Source organism: Callorhinus ursinus, unplaced genomic scaffold (genome assembly GCF_003265705.2).
Source record: "Callorhinus ursinus isolate GAN/ISIS: 27379988/994484 unplaced genomic scaffold, GSC_fseal_2.0 scaffold1, whole genome shotgun sequence".
In the NCBI taxonomy this organism is placed as follows: domain Eukaryota; kingdom Metazoa; phylum Chordata; class Mammalia; order Carnivora; family Otariidae; genus Callorhinus; species Callorhinus ursinus.
Genome location: NW_027397063.1, coordinates 142,919,050 through 142,934,826, shown reverse-complemented (window position 1 = coordinate 142,934,826; position 15,777 = coordinate 142,919,050). Strand labels below are relative to the sequence as shown.

The window sequence follows — 15,777 nt, the reverse complement described above, 5'->3', positions numbered from 1 at the left end:
TCTTGAACATGGATGCAGAAATCTGAAACAGAATCTTAGTAAACTGAATCCAGTAATTTTTTTAAAGATTTTATTTGAGAGAGAGAGAGAGAGAGCACGAGCTGGGGGATGGGCAGAGGGAGAAGCAGATGCCACGCTGAGGGCGGAGCCCAACGCGGGGCTCAATCCTGGAACTCTGGGATTGTGACCTGAGCCAAAGGCAGACACCTAACCTACTGAGCCACCCAGGCGCCCCCAATAATTATTTTTTAAAAGTAATGCATAATTACCAAGTTAGATTTATTCCAGGGATGCAAATTTGTGTTTGTATTAGAGAAGCAAGTAACATAACTTGTACATTATTAGCTTGAAGAAGAAAAACCAGATAGCCGTCTCATTAGAAAACGAAGTGGTGGACATGGTCTTCACAGGACTACAAAGTGAAAAAGAATATGAAAAAGGAAAGAAGAAAGTCCTTTGGGGATGTGGCAGAAACTAAAGATTCATTTGCTTCCAAAACATCAGAAAATATGTCTGCATAATGGATATATTCTCTGAGTACTTGTCCTGGGTGAAATCAGCAACCTAATAATTTTTAATAAAACAAATTTAAAGCACCAAACAGAAAGAGTATATGATATATTTGTAGTAAAATAGTTACCTTTCTTTACTCTTTTTCCCTCAGATCAAAGTCTTAGAAATAGCCCATAGGAATGGGCTTTTAAATCTTTTTTTTTTTTCCACAGTGGTCTGCTTTCAGTCATATAGTTAAAAATACATTTGGAGTCACTTCAAATAATTTTCGGCATAGTTCACAAAACTGGTACATATTTTGAACCAGATGGCTAATGGATATTCAATAAAAAGCTTAAAATATGAAATTGCAAAATTGTAAAATCAGTTCAAACTGATATGTAGCCTATGAAGTCTCCCTTTTTAACTCCAATCAAGAATTTTCTAGGAACATTTTCTATGTTTTTCCTGCAGATATTCAATATTCTTTTAGAAGTATCCAGTTTTATATACTTATGCGATCAAATATTTACACCAAGCCCTTAGGGAATCACATAATCCCAAAGAAGAGTATCATTGGCCTCCACTCAGTTCAAATTAGTAAGGTGAGTAGCCAGATACTGAGGCAGACAGGGCCCATAGGATCATTTTCCACTTACCTACAAACCAGAGTTCCTCCAATGACTGCATATTTATGCCTAGGCTTCCAAGGAATCATGGAATTTCATGTACAGGCTCTGGAACTATAAACTGTGGAGAATAGATGTTTACTGAGCATCAGTACGTTTACAGAGGCTCTTGTTCTGAAGCATGTTTTCTGCATCACAGTTATTGAGTTCATTTTAAGGACAGTGGAGATGTCAATGCAGTAACTGAAATAGGTTACAGACTTTTCTGTGGTGTGTTTCTCCTCCTTTACTGCTATTTCCTTATAATCTGAAGGGAGACCAAAGGGAAGAAGAAAGCAGCAATGTGTTCTTTTTAAATGTCAAGTCATCTAACTGGTAGGTTAGACACCAAAACTCTATTGTACAAACTTGGAAACACTTGCCACATTTCTGTTTCAGGCAGATACATGTGGTGAGAATAAGGCTGTCACGTTGGTCACTGGGGTGAATGTGGCCGACCGAACTAGCTAAGGCAGAGCCCCCCAGTACCCATCAGGGATCTCCCCCAGCTGTGCATGTGGACAGTGAAAACTCCTGCCCATTTGGGGAAGCTTTGTTCTTTATTAAAGACCACAGAGTGGCTGCTTAAATGCAAAAGGAAGAGAATTACGTATTTCAAAACAAACTAAATGAGAAACCACTATTTGTTTTCTATTGTGAATAATAGTCCCAATGCATTGACAATAAGTGATCCAGAAAATATTTTGAAGTTTAAAACTAAAGCTTTAGGGGCGTCTGGGTGACTCAGTCCATTCCATTTGGACACAGGTGATGATATCAGGGTGGTGAGATCAGCCCCACATGGGGCTGCACTCAGCACTCAGTGCAGTCGGCTTGAGATTCTCTTTCCCTCTTCCTCTGCCCTTTCCGCCCCCCTCTCAAATAAATAAACCTTAAAAAAAAAATAAAGCTTTAATGTGCAAAATAGAATATAGATATCAAGAAACTGGAATCAAGATATTGAAAATAGATAAAAGAATCTGGTATTTAGAAAAGGTCATTCAAATACAATTAGGCCATCCCTCATTCGCTGTTCCATTAACAAATGATTTGATACATTCAACAGATGAATAACATTGTTTCAAAGATGAATGAAATGCGCTGCCAAATAAGGCCAACTTGTGAACACAATTGCCAAGTATTCAGGAGGATGCATGCTCGCTGGAGGCGTGGACAAGGGTGTGGGCATGCAGAGGAGGTGGTGCGGAACGCCACCTGGGGGCGCAGGGGAAGCCTCACATGGAAGATGACATGAAAGCTGTGTCACTAAGATGAGGAAAAGGCAGTGAGGAGGAAAGTAGAAGCTAGGGAACAGGGAATACATAAAGCCACATCTTCCAGGCATGATTCCAAAACATGGTGACTGGATTCATAAATAGCACCTGCTTTTTCTTGTCTCCTTCAGTATTTACTTATCCAGAAAATGGCACTGACGATTTCAGACACCAAGCGAAGAACATAAACCAACAGGTATTTATCACTGTGTTAACCTTAAAAAATTGTTTTACCAGCAAAATATAGGTTTATTCAGAAACAGCAGAAAATGTCAATGCAGGACAAGTAAGCTAAGGCAAAACCACAGGCAATCCTACCAAGCAAAGAAGGGAAAAGCTGTTTTATAGAGGAGAGGGGAAAAATGGGGGAGACTGTTATAAACAAAAAGTCCATTGAAGGAAACTAGGCGTGCTAAATATAGTGGATTTTTATTGGCTGAGCTGAGTCTGTCTTTCATTGGCTGAGCCGTTGGCCTTCCCTCCTCCTGCCGGGATAGTAAAGTAGTGGCTAAAGTAGTGTCCAGAGCAAGGTCTAAACCGACTACTACGAGTAATAGGGCATAAGAGCTCCCCCTGCCCAACCTCCTGACTCCATTTTAGTGAGAATTCCCTCTATTAATTTTCACAGATGTCGCAGAAGACAGACCAGGCAGGGTCCTTAGATCACATTGTAGGTCACTACGTAAGTGGGTTATGAAATCAAGTTAGTAGGTCCTAGAACAGAATAAACTCTCACAGTGCATCAAAGGTAAGAAGGATAAGTATTGTATTGTATACTTTTTGTTACCATTGTATATGTTATATACAAATTGATATACAATGTAAGGTGTGTAAATTACATAATTACATAATCTATTATGATCATATTTTATAGTATGGAAGTATATATTTATTATATTTTATGCCATTTATATATAATTATATAATTATAAATACCTATCCATATAATTAGAACAAGATAGACTGGGACAGAAGTATATAACATAAGGTACTTGAGGGCGCCTGGGTGGCTCAGTTGGTTAAGCAACTGCCTTCGGCTCAGGTCATGATCCTGGAGTTCCAGGATCGAGTCCCGCATCGGGCTCCCTGCTCAGCGAGGAGCCTGCTTCTCCCTCTAACCCTCCCCCCTCTCATGTGCACTCTCTCTCTCTCTCTCTCATTCTCAGTCTTAAATAAATAAATCTTAAAAAAAAAAAACATAAGGTACTTGAGCTTTGGGTAGCAGAGTGAGTCAAAGTTGTTCACAACTTTTCTTTATGTCTTATATAGTATATGTTTATCATATTATTATGTATTTAAATATATTATACAATTATATATTGTATATATAATTTTACATACACATATATAACGTTAAATAATGATATGTGTATATATTGCCTATGTTATATTGTGTATTATAAAATAGTAATATTATACAATATATTTGGTATGTTATATAATTTGTGTTTATTATATATTACAAAGTGAAAACATTTATATAGCATTGACATATATTTGGATAATAATAATGGGTAATATTTATATAACACTTATAAGACTCTTGGATAAGCTATAAATTGAGGACAACAATGGGGGGCTGTTGTGAGGTTCAAGTGTGCTAATGCGTGTAACATAATGCCTGGCACACACAGTAAGCTATCAAACATGGTAGCTCTTACTACCATTATTGCAAGGTTTCATGGTCAGGAGATGGTGCTTCTTTGATAGAAACTAAATTGGTCTGATGTCAAAAACTATGCTTTTTTCACAACATGCTTGAACTAATTGCCCCTGACTATACCGGAGTCTCTTTGATAGGCTAGATACCAAATTTTAGGCTAACTGATAAAAAGTCAATTTTAGGAAGTGGAAGTTGTTTACTATTCATATGTCCCTATTTCTATAGCGCGAATATTCCCATTCTTGGGGCCAAGCCTGTCACCTTTCATGAACAACTGTAGCAAAGAAAAAATTTATTTGAAGAATTCGTAGTTATTTCTGACAGATTTCTACATAATTGGTTGTGGTTTCTAATGAAATCAAACTTAGCTAAGAAATTGAAAATAAACCTACGGTTGAAACAAAGCCTAGAATAATAGTTAGATATTTTAACACTCATGATCCATACCCTAGAATTACATTGCATTCACTTAATTCATTTTCTGTTTTCCTCCTTCGTCTTTTATTTTATCTTCCAGGGATCTCTTTCCAAAGAACCATTACAGATGAACACCTATGTTGCCTTGTACAAATTTGTACCACAGGAGAATGAAGATTTGGAAATGAGGTAAAAAAATTTTTTTTAAGAAAAAAGAAAGAAAGACTATTTAAAGCAAGTGTTTTTCATGTCAAAAAAAGAATTCAATTAGTGCTACCTCCTAATGCTATAGAGCAGTGATTCTCACAGGTGAGCGAGCATCCGGTGACCTGCCGGGCTGGTGAGCAGGCAGATTACTGGGCCCTATCCCTGCAGTTTCTGATTCTGCAGATCTGGGGCGTTAGGCTTGAGAATTTGCATTTCTAAGTGGTCAGCAGGAGGTTCTGATGCTGCTGATCAGGGACCCCACTTTAAGGAGCACACTTAGTGCATCATCAGCCAAACCGCCAATGGGTGTTTGCGTGAAGTTTGAGCATCGAATGCACTTGGCATCCTGTGGGGTCTAATAGGGAATCAAAATCAATTGTCTTTAATGGCCAAATTGACAGGGATTAAAGGATCAAACTAAAACCGTTCGTTTATTCTGGCAGCTCCCCACTGCTGCCCACCCTGAGCTGTGCTTTTGTTTCAGGATCCATCCCACTTCATGGTACCTGAAACACAGGGGAGGATAAGGTGAGCTTTGGGACCCTTGAGCAATCCGAACACAGTTTAGGTTACTCCTGCTTCAGGGATAGTGAAGCTGGAGTCAGCGCTGAGTTCACATGCTACTTGTTACGTGACCTTAAGCAATGTATAAACATTTCATTGCTCTGATTTCCTTACTTATAAAATAATAACAATGACCTCTTCACCCTGAGGCATTTTTGAGGATGAAATGAGTAATGTTTATTAAGCATATAGCACAGTTCCTCGTCATCGTAAATACTCAGTAACTGATAGTTATTACAATTTTTATAATGTGGTGTTCACTGGCCTATCTCAGAGAAAATGCTTTATTCCTTTCCTCCATGCATGACCCCAAAACATAAGGGTTTGGTGTTTTTTAGCCCTGGAGCAGGAAAGAAGGGGCTGCTTTTCTAGTCAGATGTTCCCTCAGAGATCGGTTCTTTCCTCTTCTGAAGAGAACAGAGAGCTAAAGTGGCACTGAAAACTATTGAAAGGCCAGAGCATTAGGGATATAGCCTCCATTTTGAGGGGGACTCCACTTGTCTAAATATCATGGAGGCCAAGTTACCAGTTGCCAGTCACTGCCTTCACATGGCTTCTGGAAGGTGTTGTCTCTCAACCCTGAAGCTCTCTGGGCTTCTCCTCCTCAGACTGTGCCATTTCCCAGGCATGGTCCCTCTCCCGCTTGCCTGAATGTGGTTTCCCACTTCAGTGAAATCTGCCTCTCCTCTTTCACTTTACCCAAAGCCCCATACAAGGAAAGAACTACCAAAATGTCTCCAGTTAGCCCCCCTTTCCCAAGTTCCATGTGCCATGAGTTCAAGCCCAGCAGCGTGGCTGCCCCTCATCCAGCAAGACTTCATAGCCGATGTGTGTACCCTGACAGAGTCTGGCTTGTACCCAAGGTCAGCTTGGTTTCAGTATTCATTTGCCATCTTCTTCCAAGTGATTCTTGGGTCTTTCCAGAGCAGAGTTTAGGGCCTGAGTCCTGGCGTCTGGGATTTGTTCAGACAAGTAGGCTCTTATAATCTGAGTTTTCTCCATCATTGAGTAAGAATTGCCATGCTGAACTCACTGGCTGGAGCTATAAACAGACCCGAACAGTCTGGCGTCAGTGCAGGAGGAGGTGACGGCATTTACCAAGGGAAGATCTGTTTTATCGGAGATAGAACTGGCCCTAGAGGTTGGAGCCTGCCTGGGAGTCATTGCTGGGGGCTGCCTTGCCTTGAGCTGATTGTCCACAATCAGCTCTCCGCTGAGGAAGACAAGGGTGATATCTGTTCACATTGCAGTAAACACCGTTTGTCATGTCCTTCCTGAGACCATCATTTGGATAGCTAGAATTTAAACTGGAACAACTTCCCAGTGTGTCAGTCCCACCATTTTATACCAGAAAGTTATTCTGAAGTCAGCATATGAAAGGAACAATTCCAGAGAAATATAGGATGTTATTATGGTACTGAGGAATGACGTCTAGCTGCCTGATGGTGGTCATAAATTTTTGTGCTGACTTTAGACAGTTGCAGGTCATTAAAGGTCAAGTTGTCTGGTCACGAATCAAACGTTTACAGTCTGCTCTGAGGCAAACAGGACTATTCATTCCCAGGAGTGAAATGCCTGTGTTACATAGACTGCAAGATTGGAGTGATAAATCATACTTTTTCCTTTTTTCTTCTTCTTCTTTTTTTTTTTTTTTTGCCAAGAGATTGTGTGTTCCCAATTTAAAAAGCCAGGCACCTGATTTAGAATGTGTAAAGCAATGCTTTGGGGATTTGGTATAATTCCTTGAATGAACCGGCACTTTGTGAATTATCCTTTTATCCTCATACCATAAGGTAGAAAAAAATTCCTTTTAACAAAATATCATTCTTGGGCGCCTGGGTGGCTCAGTTGGTTAAGCAGCTGCCTTCGGCTCAGGTCATGATCCCGGGGTCTTGGGGTGGAGCCCCACATCGGGCTCCCTGCTCAGCGGGAAGCCTGCTTCTCCCTGTCGCCCTCCCCCTGCTTGTGTTCCTGCTCTCGCTGTCCCTCTCTCTGTCAAATAAATAAATAAAATCTTTAAAAAATATATATCATTCTTATCCACCTACATTCTCACCCAGGGGAGCACGCAGTATTGTCCTCAGGGCAAAGGGCACAGGCGGTGAGAGCACAGGGAATGTTTGGAGTGTAAGCTTGAGGGCAAAGAAGACCCAACTGGCAAAGCCAATAGCTATAACTCAGAGCGGCTGAATCATCTCTTCACCAAGCATCCATTAGGTATCTGCTCAGGAACAGGGAAAGCTTTTCTGCCAACAGCTAACAATCCAGACCTTCCTACTGACCTCCACAGATCTCAACTCAGAGTTCAGTTCCTCTGTGCACCCTTTCCTGATTCCCCCAATCTGGGTGCAATTCCTCTATTATCTCCTTTCATGACACCATATTTCTTTCCTTTAAAGCACTCCCCTCAACTTGTATTTATGTATTTCTGGAATTATTTGGTAAACCTCTATCTCTCTTATAAACTCCATAAGAACAAATCCGTCATTGCTAGCCTATATATCCCTGTAGAATAAGACAGTTCTTGAAACATAGTAGATGCTTAATGAATACGTGATGAAGGATTGCCCGAGTATCGTGGAGATGAAATCAACTAATGCTGGGCCTGCCATGCACAATCAGTGGGCACGTCAAGTAAGTGATAATATAATGGAAATGATAAAAGGGGAAGCAAACCAAGCTCAGAGGGCTTGGCCAGGACCTCTTTCCTGGAGGAGATGGGCCTTGAGCCTACGATGCATATTATTTGTCAAGAAGAAATGATAGAAAAGTAGATCAAAGGGTTTCAGACAATTTGGAAGAAGCCCTGGTAAGCCCTTACTGAGCACTCACGATTGAGGAATGGAGGAGTAGGCCTCAGAAAGGAGCCACGAGGGCGCTGCCCCCTCAGTCTTAGGGCAGTGAGTCCTCCTCTTAGAAGTGCCATGGTCCCATCATTGGTCTCCAAGTGCTGTCTAAAGGCAGAGGCTTTCAGTGCAAAATAAATGTCCTTCATAAAGTCATCCATTACCTCCCCGAATTGCTGGAGCTCTCATGGATAATGCTCCATCTGTCCAGCATGGGTGGAGAGCAGAACAGAACAAGGCAGCAGGGCAGAAAGGAGCACTACTGGGGAGTCACAGAGACCTGGGTCTGCCTTCCAGCGCTCACCCTTCCCAGCTGCATCTATTTGAGCCAACGATGTAATTTCTTGGGGGGCTCAGTTTGCTCCTTCCTAGGGAGACTAAGTATTAAACTAGATAATGTATATAAAAGGTGGGATTTTGTGCCCAGTACAAAGCGAGGTGACCCGTGTATTTTAGGTAACTTCTTAATTTGCATCTTTTCACCATACGTTTTATTTCCAAGTCCTCTGGATCTCATCAACGCTACCTTAAGAATATAATAGTGGAAAAAACACAGCCAAAGGCTCTCTCTGGCCTTTTGAGTATATCCTGTGGGACTTCATCTAATTTGTCCAGCAAAAAGGAGACTGTGAGACCCTGTCCCTCATCTTCTGAGTCCATTTTGCAGTTGCTGACTTATAGGTATGACATTTTACCACTGACATGAAAGACATGGTGCCAATATGCACAGGATCCCTGAACTGTCACTGACCGTTTAAGGTCTGATAACAATAAAGAGCACCCCGTTCCTCCATCTGAGTGTAATGAGCTTGTATAATAGATAAACTTCTAAAATTAGTGTCTTAAACAGTTTCCACCAATAACCCTTAACACCAAATTTTTTAAGAGCTTTGAAAATTACACTTTATGGATGGCCAGCTTAATATATGAGCCAAGCTTTGTAAAATGCTACTTGGAATACAAACTAGAGAACCCCATTATAATCAGCACTCGCACAGTTGTTATATATTCTGCCTCGTGAGTGCACATGGGATGTGTGCCCAATCATCCTCCTAGCCCAGTGGGTGAGACCCTTACATATGCACAAACACTCCCACATGCTCACAGTCAGATACACACACACATACACACACACACACACGTTCATACACCCATGCACACTCAAATACGCATTCATTCATGCACATGCACTTACACACACGCATAGTTAGCAAGAGCTTGATAACACATGCTTAGCTTTTTGCCTTCCACATTTACAATGTAACCAGTCTCATTATCCTCACTGATTTTGGATTCAGAAGTCTGCAAAACAGTCTTAGAGCCCTTGCTTATTATTCACACCAGCATGCATTTTAAAAATCATTAAGAATAGTGGCACCTGGGTGGCTCAGTGGGTTGTGCATCTGACTCTTGATTTCTTTTTTTTAATATATTTTTTTAAATTTTATTATGTTATGTTAGTCACCATACATTACATCATTAGTTTTTGATGTAGTGTTCCATGATTCATTGTTTTCATATAACACCCAGTGCTCCATGCAGTACGTGTCCTCCTTAATACCCATCGCCAGGCTAACCCATCCCCCCACCCCCCTCCCCTCTAGAACCCTCAGTTTGTTTCTCAGAGTCCATAGTCTCTCATGGTTCGTCTCCCCCTCTGATTTCTCCCCCTTCATTTTTCCCTTTCTTCTCCTAATGTCCTCCATGCACGGACAACTCTTGGTTTCAACTCAGGTCATGATTCCAGGGCCATAGAATGGAACCCATGTAGGCTCTACACTCAGCACAGGGTGCTTGTCCCTCTCCCTCCCCCTCTGCCCCTCCCAACCCCCCACACAAACCTGTGTGTTCATGCACTTGCTCTCTCGCTTTCTCTCTCTCAAATAAAGAAAATACTTTTTAGAAAGTAAAAATAAAAATAAGAATAATTTTATGGCATTTATCATGTAAATAAGCAGCAGATGTAAATAAACACAAACCCCTAAAACATCTTAGGGAGTCTGAAATAAAGGATGGGGAGTAAATAAAAGACTGATGGGTTCAGATGCATATTCTAGTGACCATATAATGCCTATTCCAAAGAATCCATTTTGGCTTCCCACATCTAAGTCATTTTCATTTTTATTAGTTCTCCCCAAACAAATTTATATGATAATGGCCATGTTTCATAAAGGGGAAAGAAAAAGGAAAGAAGAAGAATGCTTAGGAGCCAGGAGAGGGAAAGAGGGAACTGCTTTTCCAATATTATTAAATTCTAAGATACAAATTAGTTTCCACTTCAGTGTGTGTCCAAACATCTAAATGGGGGGGAGGGTGGGCTTAAAAGAAAACTGTATTTTCTTTTGTAATCCCAAATAAGTATTTAGATTCTTGAATCGCCAGCCTCTTTCTTGGAATCAGCGAGTCTCGGATTTTTCCGTGGTTGAGTCTGAAGGAAACCAGGCAACCATTTGTCTCATTAGCGAATATTCACGAGAACCTCTGGAGATGGCATGGCCTGAATTCATCTCTTTCTGATTTTTTTCAAAGCACCACTTGAAATTGAGTTAAAACTGATTTTAACCCTTATGTGGCTGTTCTCGGGATTTGAATCTCTTCACCGCTCACCACATGGTGAATGAGCATCTACTTGGTGAGCAGTTTGCAGGCCCTGACCTCAAAGAGCTCAAGTGGTCCCCAGGCTCAGGGGGGGGGGGGGGGGCGCAAAAGAGTAGACAAGAAAGCACACTTCAGTGTGAGGTCTTATGGGCGGGGAGGTAATTCAGGATGCCGCCACAGCACCTCAAGGAGACATCAAAGCAGCTGTGGGAGGCCAGGGAAGGCTTTGCAAGGAGGTAGCATCACAGCCAAGCCAAGTCTCCCAGCAAGAGGGGATCCAGATGCCTGTGCAGCTTGGTTAGTGAGCAGTCATTCTCCCTTTCCAGTAAGGAAAGGATAAGGAAGAATGGGTTCAATGGCAGAACATGGGAATGACTTTAAGAGGTAGGAGTTGGGGGGCAAATATCAACCCCAATACAAAGAGGTGGTGCAAATTCACTGCCTGGGTGGGAGCATGTTTTCATAACTACATGCATTACAGTCCTCATTCTGGAAAGACTATCTTCAACTTCAGTAGAGCTAAGTGAATGGACACCTAGCTGTTTTAGTTCATATTCCAGTGAGACAGTTTATAGTTCTTTACCTTTGTGGGGGCCAATTGGGAGAACCAGGGCCAAGAACTGTCAGGGAGAAAGTAGAGGCTCAGGCTGGAACCCAGGGAGGCATACTTCTGGTCCACTGGTTTTTTTCTTACCCCACACTTTTCATCTTGCATTGACTGTGTGGATGTGCTCTCTAAAGAGGTTGACAATTCCTCCTTTTTTTTTTAATTTTTTATTGTTATGTTAATCACCACACATTACATCATTAGTTTTGATGTAGTGTTCCATGATTCATTGTTTGTGTATACAATTCCTTCTAATCAGCAGATTGAGACAATGTATTAATTTATCCCGTTTTGGCCATTCATATCCCTTCTTAAGAGTTTATTACGATTGTTAAGTCTTGTTTTTAAGATCAGGAAGCTTGTGATCTATAGAATGTGTTCATGAAAAGTCACTCTAGTTCACTAATAATTTTTTTAAATTAAGGTAAAATCATGAGTCTATACAAATATAAAATGAACACATGTCAAAATTTTTATTTGACTCATTAATTAATGAGAGAACTAGCATAATGTCCCATCTGGTACAAAGGAGAATTCAAACATCACACATACGTAGGCGATCAGGAGCGCTGACGTGAATTTACAAATGCGTGCCAAACTGGTCAGTCCTCAGGGGCAACAACTGGTTACATCCCACCAGACACAGTTCACTTGCATTTCTGGGGACGAGAGTCATTTGCATCATCACTGGTTTTCTACAAGTTGTAGAAAATATGTAAAATAGCCCAAAGACAATGAAAGAGGGAGATGGCCGGAAAGATGAGCTAGACACCCAGATCTGTAATATTTGTACCTGTTTCAAAGTCTTTCACAATTTTCCCAATTTTTCCTGATATCCTCTTGAGTTCTTTTCACAAATCTGTGAGGTCACCCAAGATATTTGTATTTGATAGAGGATAAAACTATGACTGGGATTGTTAAACCACTTGTCACCAGCCCTAAGAACCTCCTGGAGAATATTATTAAAGTAGAGATTCCTGGGCTCCCCCCAGGTCTAGACGGTCAGATCCCACTTGGAGATCTGAATGGCTAAGTGTTCCCCCAGCTTCTGAGTATCTGCCAGACTTGAGAACAGCTGTGACATCCGAAGATACACAATGGGCCAGTGGCAGACCCAGGACCACAAGGCAGGCTTCCTGATGCTCGGTCATGTTCGGTACTCCGGTCCGCATCAAGGTTTCGGCCAGCCACTTGCGTGGCTGTGTCCTTCACTCTGTGAGGCTTTATAAATCCTTCATAAAATAAGAAAAGGAGAGCCCTTGAGACAGAGTAAGATAGAATAAGACTCCCTCGGTGTCTCGTTTCCATTCTCTAAGTGCATTACTGCTTGGCAAATGCATCAACTTAATTAAAACTAAATGTAATTCTAATGCACCAATTTGATTTAAAAATAATCTTCACAGTCACCAGGACATCAAAATGCAATTAAGGCTATTTGAGGAAAGTCTCTGATGCATATTATGTTCCGAGGCTGCACTATGTCAGGAAGCCCAGACCCTCCTGAATGCCACTAATGTGCTCAGCAGCAATCCTCTCACTCAGATGCCTCTTCCAATTAGGTTCTGGAGAGCATGATCCGGGACAGTTCAGGAACATTTACCAAATCCCATCCAAATGGCCCTTTAGCTGAATGCTTTTTCTCCAAGCCGCTCCCCGGACTTGGGGAAGCGCAGACAGTCTCACGGATGCCAGGATTAAGACAAAATCAAACTGCGGATTCAGGAGTTCCTCGTTACCTACCTGTGTGCTCAGACTGTAAAAGGCTCTGGACCAGGACTATGGAAATTGAGAAGCGGGTCTAGCAAAAAATTAAGCAGTAGATCTGAAGTTAATGGAGCAGTTTGGCTCCTTTTTATGTTCCCTTGACATAGTTTTTCAAGGACATCTCTTCCGGCTGAGTGACTCTGGTTGCCCTAAGACGGATTTGGTTTTTGTTCATTTGTTTGGTTTTGGTTGGTTGGTCCATTGGGTTTTGTTGTTGTTTTTGTTTGGTTGGTTCATTTTTTGTTGTTGTTGTTCCTAATGAATAGAAAAGGGTAGTAAATACTAAAGATATCTGAAAAATACTTGGCAGAGTCAAATGGGCAGTTCTCATGAGTTTCACAGGGCTTGGGTGGTTTAAGAGGCAGCTTGATTTAGTGGCATTAGTAGTGGATTCACATCCTGCCTGTAACTGGTGAAGTCTCTCCGAACCTTCTTATTTGTGTGCAGATGCAGCTCGCCATGCCTGCTTCATTCAGGGACCCTGCTATCCCTCTCCAGACTAGTTGGCTGGCCTCCTCCACTATTCCAACACCTCCGTCGCAATCAGCGGCTGGAGCTCCAGCCCGCAGCCCTTGCCGCACTTTTCCCGTCACTACCTGCGGTGGAGGGCAAGAGGGAGGGGCAGATGTAAAGAGAGAAAAGCTTTATCGAAGCTCTGAATCACACTGAAGCCCCTTGAGAGGCCAAAGATGATCTCATGAACCAACCGTCCCTGCCAAAATCCTAAGGGAACACCCATTTGAAAGGCAATAATCACTAGATCTTCTTATTTCCAAGTGAAAAAAAATTACACTTTCAGGAAGAAATTAGAACTTCCAAGCCCTTAATGTATATCAGTCAGGGCGAAAGCCTTCCACATATGCATTCTCATCCAATCCACACAGCAACTATGCAAAATAAATATAGTTTATTAAGTACTTGCTATGTATAGTATAAGAGTTATATAAATATCATTGAGGTAGCTGAGTGAATGAAACATATATGTTGGGATTTGGGAGGGGTCAATTCCACATTTGTTTGTCCCCTCCCCCCCACCAGCATATTTCTTCTCATTCATTGAAGAGCCTTGGTGTAAATTACTAGCTTCTATGTCTTTCCCCTTTAAGGGTACCGGCATCAGAGCACCTGGGTGGCTCAGTCAGTTAAGCATCTGCCTTCGGCTCAGGTCATGATTCTGGAGTCCCAGGATCAAGCCCCACATCAGGCTCCTTGCTGAGCAGGGAGTCTGCTTCTCCCTCTGCCCCTCACCTAGCTCATACTCTCACTTTCTGTGTCTCTCAAATAAATAAATAAAATCTTAAAAAAAGAAGAAAGAAAAGAGTACCAGCATCTTACTAGAATAAAATCTCTTAAATATTTAGAGGAAAAAAAAAAAAGTACCAGCATCTTGAGGGCAGTAATTATGTCTTAACAACAATACCAGCCACCATCTGTTGTGGGCTTATCGAAAAATGCTGTAGAAGTATTACCTCACCTAATCCTCAAAAATATTGATTAGCTAGATACTATTATTTTCCTCACCTTACAGATAGAAAAACCAGGGCTTAGAAAACTCTTCTCATTTTGCACACTCAGCACACACACAAAACCTACCATGTCACAAGCATTCAAAAAATACTCGGATGTCCTATAATTTCCTTTGGCTCAATAGGCAGAGATGGAGGAATAAAGAAAGACAAATGTCATTTGCTTTCCAGAATATTCAGTATATCCCAAACATTGTGAAAACAAAAAGGGCCCAGAACATCCTTCCTTGTCTCCATGCCTCCCGATGGAGGGCCAGTCTGAAGTCTCAGGTTGTCTGAGACAGTGGAGAAGGGGCTTCTCAGATGCAGTGACCTCTTCAGGAAGGTGTCAGTGTCTGCACTCCTAGGAATCTCAGGGCCTCAGAACAACTCCCCCTCCACCCTCCAGAAGCCCACCCCTAGAAGACCAAACCATGGCCATAACACCTTGCAGAAGAGCTCCCTGAAGCTGGCTGGGCTCAGGTGGCATCATCCATATGCTCAGTGATACTGTGCCCTCTAAGTCCCCAAAACCAGTCTCCCTGGTGGTGGGAGAGAGAGGTTCCTATGTCCAAGTGCAAAACTGAGGAATGAGGGAGGCAGAGAACTGCCGAAAATGAACCAGAGAGCAGCCATCCAGTTCCCACCCATGGACACAAACACACACACTCATGGATCAACGTTGTCCCCTCGCTGTTGAGCCATGATTCGGCAGTTAGCTGTTCTTACTCTATTCCTACTCTTGAGGGTAGCGCACAGTTCCCTCATCGTGTCAAGACTTTCCAAAAATCATGATATAACCAACCCAAAAATCATCCTCTGGATCCAAGACCAATGTTACTGAGCAAACCAAAAGAAAAGGCCAGCTACAGTGCTTTGATCATTCTGTGCCAAAGAGGAAACTGATCCCTTTACTGTTTATGATGTACATATGTTGTGTACATGTATCATTCTTGGGTACAGTACAGCAAAATGCTTACCTGAACTTAGGATGCTCTGATTGAATTAAGCAAAGGGAATCTTTTTTTAAATATTTGGGGGCCTGACAAGTTCATCACCAGGAATTTAGAAATATAGTTACATTATAAAATCTGTACATTATGGATCAGAAACATAAGGTCTCCTGAAAGAAAGAGAGGAACTGTTAGACCAGAGCAGGACTCTGGAGTGTG

At 41.8% G+C, this 15,777-nt stretch overlaps 1 protein-coding gene across 1 annotated transcript in view; it reads left to right on the top strand.

Annotated features, from left to right (window-relative positions):
- The window catches only part of STAC (SH3 and cysteine rich domain), a 159,049-nt gene that overhangs the window by 121,665 nt on the left and 21,607 nt on the right, over positions 1 to 15,777 (top strand). The window contains exons 7-8 of the mRNA XM_025871031.2: positions 2,566 to 2,630; positions 4,615 to 4,703. Of these exons, the coding sequence (XP_025726816.1) occupies positions 2,566 to 2,630; positions 4,615 to 4,703 (154 nt within the window). The remainder of the gene's footprint in view (positions 1 to 2,565; positions 2,631 to 4,614; positions 4,704 to 15,777) is intronic.